The sequence below is a fragment of the Sapajus apella genome, unplaced genomic scaffold (genome assembly GCF_009761245.1).
Source record: "Sapajus apella isolate SASKATOON/1434 unplaced genomic scaffold, GSC_monkey_1.0 scaffold87, whole genome shotgun sequence".
Lineage (NCBI taxonomy): Eukaryota > Metazoa > Chordata > Mammalia > Primates > Cebidae > Sapajus > Sapajus apella.
Window position 1 is genome coordinate 6,714,329 of NW_022437027.1, and position 8,999 is coordinate 6,723,327.

Sequence of the window (8,999 nt, forward strand, 5' to 3'; positions counted from 1 at the left end):
GACATTATACTTACTTCGGCACAGGCTTTCAAGCAAGTCTTTTTAAAGCCCAGAAGTTCCAAAAGTTCCTTCTTTAAGGGATCTGCTTCATATGATTTCTGGATTATGTGTCTTAATACAACAGCAAGTCCTGCTCTACAAAAATTGTCTGATCGTTCTACTACTGCAGGCAAACAGCAATTCTGGACTATTGGTGGGAGCTCTTGCCTTGAAATAATCTGTATTTCAACATCTTGGATCAGATCATCTCTTAGTAGTAAACTATCTGTACTCACTTCTTTGGTGACAACTAAGCAAATTTTAAAGATTTTGCAGTCACAGTAAGATAACAGAAATAAAGTTACAGATGTATGAAGAGGAAAGATGCATCCTTTTGTTTGGTGAGAAAAGTCCAGATACAGGTATTCTTCTTCTGTAAGATTTTTCTTGATGGCTTTCATTTTCTTCTTTCATTGGATCACCTAAGATATAAATTGAAGTGATTATGGTCTTAGAATATAATCATTTACAAGCTAAAATAAAAGATAAATGTTTTAAAAGCCTGTTCTAGGAATCAGTAAAAGTTTGCAGTAAATAACGATGCTATGAGATTTGTTTCTGAAGACCAAATGGCTTCCAAAAAATTTTTTTTACTCTGTGTTATAACTAGCCTTAGAGGAAATTTTACACCCAGCTCCTTTAAAATGAACATACCTCAGTGCTTTGCAATAAAGCCTTCCCAATTAAGCAGTTTGGAATCTCACTATAGGTGAGAACAGGAGATCAATAGAAGGGGAAACAAATCAACTAAGAATACTGAGAGCTGTCTAGGTATAATATCCTTGAGAAGTTTTGACAGTGTTCATCCCTCCATACTGCTTCTTTTTTATGACCCTACGAAATAATAGATAGGGGATATTCATTCTTTCAGAAGTGGATTCTTCTCAAGTAAGTGACAGCTGTTTGTTGAATCATAATATAAAAATATTAAAATTTCTCCATAAAAGATACTGATAGCTATCTTACAATTAACATGTCCAAAATCTAGTTTCTTATTCTCTTCCACCCCTCAAAGCTGCTCCTTATGTGTCTTCCCCATCTCAGTTTACACCATTCTTTTCCTTCACACCCCGATAACCAAACCCTCCAATGTCTTCCCATCCTCCTAGAGAAACGCCAAAGTTTCTACACCGGCCTACAAAGATCTCCTTGATCTAATCCTCCTTTATGTCTCTGAGTTTGTCTCATTAACTCTCTTCATTGCTCACTGTTCCAGCCAAAGTAGATTGTTATTCCTCTAAAACAGCCATCCCCAACATTTTTGGGACCATGGACCAGTTTCATAAAACACAATTTTTCTATGGGGGTTGGTGGGGGATGGGGATGGTTTCCAGATGAAACTGTTCTGCCTCATATCATCAGGCATTAGATTCTCATAAGGAGCATGCAACCTAGATCCCTTGTGTGTGAATGCATGTGCAGTTAACAGGGTTGGAACGCCTATGAGAATCTAATGCCGCTGATCCAACAGCACAGTGCTCAGGCGGTAATGCTGGCTTGCCTGCCACTCACCTCCCGCTTTGAGGTGGGGTTCCTAACAGGCCACAGATGGGTGCTGGTCCTGGGCCCAGGGGTTGGGGACCCCTGCAAAAACACGAGGTACATTTCCACATGAGGGGCTTTGCACTTGGTGTTTCCAGTACCTAGAACACTTCTTCACTTCCTTCAGGTATTTATTTATTCAATGGCAACTTCTTACTGAGATCCTCCCTGACTACTCGATTTAAATTGCAAACCCCAATCCCTGCTCTCTGAAAAAAAAAGCTTTCTATTTCCATTTATGTTTTTTCTCCATAGTGCTTATTGCTATGGTGATATACTATACTTTTTTATTTGATTTCTCTTCCCCAACAAGAATGTTTCATGAGAAAAAAATTTTTTTCACTGCTTTATATATTTACTATATACATAAGCAAGCAGTATTTGACAAATGAATGCATAGATAAATATACACACTGGTTAAAGGTGCAAACACACACAGTCTTGAGGTCAGATTCTTCATGGCTATTTTCAAGTCATATTCCTTAAGGCTTTTATCAATTGTCATGACTTTTTATGTTTAATGCATGCATTTCCTGGGTCCAAAATACCCAATGTTCAAATCCATAAATTAAAATTCCAAAACTGACACTAGATGGCACTCTTTAAAAGCATTCACCATGGAAATACATACCAGAAAAGTGACATATTAGAAGGAAAATTACTTTAAAAGCTTTTTAAAAGTATATATGCAACTTTTGTCTTTTAAGTGCATTCAAAATGTTAGCGCACACTTAATTTTAGAAAACCTTCACCATACTAAATTTTCTTTTTATAAATTCATTTTTTAAAAAAATCCAAAGAGCTAAACACTTTAAGCTTCTTACACCTTTATGCTGTAAGTCCTTAAAAAGAATCGAACAAAGTGAGGTCTGAAACAACAGTAGGGCAAAAAGAACCTACCACACTTTCCAGGAATTAACAGTCTTTTTGAGGAGTTTGCTATGGACTCACTCTCCTGACAGTAAGATAGTAAAAAGAAGACCCCTAAGTGTTTCAAGACAGCAGATTTGAAAAACATATGACTGATTTCATCATTTTCCCAGCAGCATAAAAAATAGTAATTATGAGGCTCATCCTAACACTTTTTAAAAACTGGAAACAAAGCCATGCTATTTAATAGCTTTTAAGATACACAGAAATATTTTTAAAAAATAAAGTACATCTATATTTGCCACTTTGCAAAGCACATAAGAATACGAAAATAGGGTTTTAGACATATTCTATAAGCTCTTCTCACTATTAGCACTTAATAAAATGCTAAATGTCAGCAAATTAGAATAGCAATAACCTGCCCATGGTGATACTAAAAACTGATGAGATGCCTGAGAGAAACTGCAACAAAATACTGTTGATTCTTAACATATTTTTTTAATATAGATATTGGTTTTTCCCCTGGGAGATTAAAAATGTCACTTAATAATCTTAGAGTAAAAAAAAAAAAATTACTTTCCTTGAGTAACGTCTCCCTATTATGTACTAATGCAATTTTTTAAAAGAAATATTAAGTATTTAGTAAACCGTACAAATGTGGTGTTTTTGGCTTACACTGTGTCTTTTTAGAGGTAGAACACAGTATTTGCTCCAAGTAGGCAAATATCGCAGGAAAAAAAAAATCCCTCCTCTTTTTTCTTTTCTAGCTTGAGAATGCCCTAGTTCATTAATTTTATGTCACGAGCTTTAAGAAGGTAGGTACTATAGAATAAACTTCTGTCTCTAGGGCTTCTGGAGGATAGCCCTTATAACTCTATATTGCATTCCTGCCACAGAAATAGAGTAATTTGCTCTTTCTCGGCTTTGATAGGTGCCACTCTACAGAGAGAGAGAGTGAGAAAGTCGCAGACAAAACCACCAACTTCAGGATATTAAATAGAGTGTGCATCTCTTTCCTGGACATGCCAATTTGCTTTAGAATCTTGTTGATGGAACAAATAGGTATAAAGAAAATATTAGGGCTTTGATTTCATGACTTGAAAATATTCTAATTTTTTTTTGTACTTTCATTCTAATGAATATATCTTTGCCTTGATGAAATACAGAGAATGAGAGAGAAATAAACAGTAAGCATATTAAAAATAAGCATACTTCTCCGAAGTCCAGAAAAAAAAAGCTTGAAAATTTTGCGATCAAATTTCAAGTCAAGATCTATGGCATTATGTATAACATTACATAATAAATTATATGTTATATAATGAAGACCAAAATGTGTATAACTGCTGCAAATTATTAACCTGTGTTTTCCTTTTTTTTCAAATAACTTCTCTTTATGGCTACGATTTGATAGGAGCTCAATAAATCTTAGGCAAATAACGTTTTAAATGTTACATACATCTTATTGTCTACCTACTATGTGCTGAGCACACAGAACATGTGCATTACTTTAAAGTATTTTATTTCCATTATAGAGATGAGAATTGTACATCAGTCCAAAGTATTAAACTTATAAAAAAATCTTAGAGAAATTTAAGAATAGGTATTGTTCTAATATAATAGTACTATTTATAAATAAAATTTCATAAATTGAAGCAATTTTACCAAAGTGAAAATCACTAGATATAGTGTTATTCTAAGCAAGTATGCTGGTCTCAGTTATCCTTGATATAAACTTGCATTCCAAAGGCTAGGTTATTTGACAAGTTTCTGCACTGGATTAAATTATTTGGCAATTCTTTCCCGATTCCTTTCATTGGCTACTCTGCAGATATCTCAGTGACCCACACCTCAGTGTTTTGCCCTCTTCTCAATCCACACTCCATCCTTTGAATACATACTGGGTTTCAAACTTTTGATCATGCCACACAATTAGTTACATATTTTATAATGTAACTCACAATACACTGAATAAAATGCAAACAAAAATGTCATGAAGCAATATTTACCCTACTCTATGAGATAAATCCGATATTTTTTTCTCTGTGCTTGTTAGTTTTTTTTAAATGCTGGTTGTTGCTCATTACATTGATTTCCTGACTCATTAATGGGGCACAACTTATGATATGACAGCACTGTTCTGGGTGATCTCCAGTGCTATAGCTTTAAATATTATCTGACTCTTACATGTATATCCCGGCCACATCTTCTCCCCTAACTCGAGACGCCTATATTCTACTTGACATGTCCCTATGGATGTTTTCTTAAACTGCTCCCCTTCCCTTAGTGTTCTACTTCCAGTTAAAATGGCAACACCAATCACCCAGATGCTCAAGCCGAAAACTTCAAAGTCCCACTCAACTTTTTATCTCTCTCTCACACTCTGCCATCTCTACCTTTGAAATATATGCTACATCCAACTCCTTAGCACCTCTACCACTATCACCTTAATCTAAGTCATCACCAGTGCTTACAAGGATTACTACAAAAGCCTATTAACTATTTTCCTCCATTTTCCATAAAACAGTCCATTCTCCAACAATAGGGTGATCCTGAAAAACATAAATCACATCATGTCTCCTGCTCAAAAACATCCAATGGCTCTTCAGCACACAGAGAATAAAATCCAAATTTCCTGTTATGGCCTATAGGCCTACTGTGACCCTAGCTATCCCTTTCTGACCTCATCTGTTATCCTTCTTCACTCCCTTCTAGCCATAGTTGTCCTTGCTGTTTTTAGAAGGTGCCAGAAATGCTCTCACTTGAGAATTTTTGTACTTGTTGTTCCTTCACCTAGAATGCTTTTCTCCAAGAGATTCGCATGGCTTGCTCCCTCATTTCATTGATTTATCTGCGTAAATATCAACACAGAACAGCCTCTCCTAACTGCCTGACTTGAAAAAGCACTCCCTAGCCTCTTACCTAGCTTTCCTTTTTCTTCATAGCTCTTATTACCTAACACTATAATACCTCCAGTGCTTAATGAACTCAAACTTTAGTTCAAGGAATGGGTATGTACATACATGAATGTCAGTAATCACTGGGAGTATTAAGAACTTTAGTCTTGGTACAACATGAATCTCATTCTTCATGACACCATTCTTTCTTTTTAAGGACCAAGTATAAACTAAAATGAAGAAACAAGATAATCTTTGTGAGGTGAACTGAGAAAAGTATAAACGGAATCTAACCAAACTCATAAAGAAAGCAGTGAAGTTTTTATGTACACTGATGTCCAGGGCAAAGGAATTAAGAATCTTAACTAGATTCCATACATGTGCCTAGCAAGATTATTTATAAAACAAGAATTATAAAGTAATAGATTAGACCCAAGACTGCTGAGCCAGACTACTGGGTGCAAATCCTGGTTCTGATTCTTAGAAGCTATAAAAAACTTTTCTACAGATGTGTTTCCTCACTTACATAACATAGAGACAATAATAACTATACCTACCATGTAGTGTGCTGTACAGATCAAAGTTTGTCACATATTCAGGTTAAATAAATACCAGCTATATTCCTTTATAATTTATAACCAAATTCCTTACCAATTGGCACTATTAAAATATGCAAACTTTGATGGGCAAAACTCAATTATGCTTTATATTTCCAAGCTTCTTTCCATAAAAAGGGGTTTATACTGATTGAAAAGTTTTTCCCAGCCAAATACTGAAAAAATATATTTGTTACTGAGGCTGAAAGTCAGGTAATCATGAAATTATAAAATATAAATGTGAAACCCTTAATCCATGCACATATAAACCTATTATATTATACAAAATAAGAAGTTCAACACAGTTTATAAGTATGAAAAAATTACAAACTTTTCTTAAAGATTAAAATTTAATATTGCTTAAATTCTCTCCTACATCATATGTTCAACATTTTGAATTTTTTATAACTTAGCTTGTGTTTTATGCTTTTCATAAAACACGATTTGGTTGAATATTGAACCCTATTACAATAATATAGATTTAACAACAACAAAAAAGACAAAACTTACCCCTACATGGATAGATAGCAGCCAATTACCTTAAATATTTAAGGTCAAAAAAGATAAGAAAAAAACAGATTTTTCAAGCTCATTAAATATGTAATATGGGATGCAGTTAATTCCTAGAGAACAAAAGCTATAATTAAAATTAGCTGTTTTCTTACCCAGTAAAGATGTAGGAAAAAAAGTTTTGAAGTGAAAAGTTTACTGTAATCTTAGCCTTAAATGAAGTGTGTAATCTCTCTGGAGAATCACCTGTTGCCATGGAGTCATAATGCCTGCAGCTAAACCTGACCTCATAATTAACAGGGATCCAGAGCGCAAATGGCTAACACCTTAGAAATATCAAGTATGAAATAAAATTATTGAATTTTCACAGCAAACAATACCTGCGCTTGTTTTAATCTAAATGGTTTAAGTATCTGTATTCCAAGTATTCCAGTATTCTGCATAACAGAATTCCATAGGCTACCTTAAATACCTTATAATAAAAACAACATATACCCGGGAACTGTGTATACTACAGATGTATTGGTTAGCTGGCTCCAGAACTTGTTAATTTTGAGGCCTGCTAAATTGCTGCTGTTAGAAAGGCTATTTGGATACTCAGTATTTATTCTTATTTAAAAATCACAGATGATACAAAAGCTACAAGAACAGGTTAAGAAAAAAAAAAAAAAAAAACAATTCAGGTTCATGACTCACGCCTGTAATCCCAGCACTTTTGGAGGCCGAGGTGCGCGGATCATTTGAGGTCAGGAGTTGTAAACCAGCCTGGTCAACATGGTGAAACCCTGCCCCCACCAGGAGGCTGAGGCAGGATAATCGCTTGAATTTGGGAGAAAGAGGTTGCAGTGAGCCAAGATTGCGCCACTGCACTCCAGCCTGGGTGACAGAGCGAGGCTCTGTCTAAAAAAACAAAACAAAATACAAAAATAAGCCGAGTGTGGTGGTAGGCGCCTATAATCCCAGCTACTCGGGAGGCTGAGACGGGAGGCAGAGGTTGCAGTGAGCAGACATCGTGCCATTGCACTCCAGCCCAGCGACAGAGCGAGACTCCATCTCAGAAAAACAAAAACAAAAACAAAAAAAAAACTTGATAGGCCCACTATTACAGAAGCTCAAGTTTGAGCTCTGTTTAAAGCAAACACGTAGAAGTGCAAAATACAAAAAATAAAAAAAGAACTGGTAAGATTATTCTCAAATCTCATTGACTTTTTCAATCTTATTTTTGAAGTGAGACCTCATAAGACGATACCTTCAGGTGTAATACAAACAATTTTTAGTAATGAGTATGCTTAAAACAATCCTCTCAGTGGTGTATGCTCCCCATTAGGCAGTTAAAAAAAAACCACCACCCACATAGCTTAATGTTTGATTTATTAAATATGACAGCGAATCACTTAGTTGTGTTATAACAGTTTATTTTCATGGATTTAAATGACCATGTTTACATGTTTAAAATTATCACATCACTAGTTCTTGCTAGCTTTTGCTAGCATCTCCTGTAAACGTTGCTTCTACAGATAAACTTAGAAAAAATAGAAATACACCGCTTTATCAATAATGTAGCACAAGATACATTACTAAAGCTGACACTTTTCTTGATACTCAATAACTTATGACAAGGAATGAACTCCTGGCATTAAGAATAAAGGGGAAAAAACAAGTCACCTAATCCCAAAACCAGGTAGAAAGCTGGGATGGAAAGTACGTGTATTAGCAAACGTTTCCGAAGCCAAAGCAACTTTCATGCAAGTTAAATTTTCTATGTAAGTCAAGAACCGAAGAGATACTGCTGTGATGACAAAACATAAGCAAATGGCCCAAAATGATGCAAGTCCTTTGGAGTAAATATTAAGTAGTATTCACATAGAACTGCTTTCTGCAATCAGAAAGGGCTGGAATGGAAAACTCAATGCCAGAGAAAAGAAGTTTAAAGTGTGACCCAAGAGGTCATGACATGAAATTACACTTAACAGCAAACATCAAACCACCCCACAAACGCCTCCAACTGGAAGCTGCCCCATTCCTCCATCGGCAGAAGAAGGCATGAGGGATTAGCTAGGGGGAAACTGGGAAGCGCGAACTACTGACGAGCCCAGAGCCCTGACCCGCACCTTCGGCAGGAATGGGCAAAAAGGAGTTGGAGGCGGCCCCATGGCTAGAGAAAAATCAGGACGATAATACCATGCCCTTGTCCTTCCCACTCTTCTCCCCGCATGCTCAGCCCTGCAACACCCGAAGAAAAGAGTACTCCTTAGAGGGTCGCAGGGGCTAATAAGCCGGCGGCCCGAGCGCCCTCTTTACCTGGTCGCAGAGGCGCGGCCAGGCAGGGAGGGTGCGTGAGCGTGTCGGAGACCTGGGCCGCCTGCGCCTTCCCGCCCAGCCGGAGCTGGAATTCCGAGGCTGCCTCTGGGAGCTGCTGCCTGCAAACCACTAACTTCCACAGAAGCCGAGAGAAAAACAACAGGCTGTTTATCTGGAAAATACTCCCGCCGACCGTCATTCATAATCCGGCGGACCGGAAAAGGCGAAGTAACGTCACTTCCTACTG

The 8,999-nt window shown here is 36.6% G+C and overlaps 1 protein-coding gene across 6 annotated transcripts in view; it reads right to left on the reverse strand.

Annotated features, from left to right (window-relative positions):
- GSTCD (glutathione S-transferase C-terminal domain containing) overlaps positions 1 to 8,998 on the reverse strand; it is a 145,800-nt gene extending 136,802 nt beyond the window's left edge. For 4 of the 6 annotated variants that reach the window (XR_004261725.1, XM_032254864.1, XM_032254862.1 and 1 more), the window contains exons 1-2: positions 8,753 to 8,997; positions 15 to 461 (exon numbers count right to left, since the gene is read on the reverse strand). Coding sequence is in view for 5 of the 6 variants with exons in the window: in XM_032254864.1 (XP_032110755.1) it covers positions 15 to 440 (426 nt within the window). In the remaining variant the exon portion in view is untranslated. Of the gene's footprint in view, positions 1 to 14; positions 462 to 693; positions 1,460 to 8,752 lie in introns of those variants that run through there. The other 2 variants (XM_032254863.1, XM_032254865.1) reach the window with 2 other exon arrangements.
- Position 8,999: the final 1 nt, after the last annotated feature.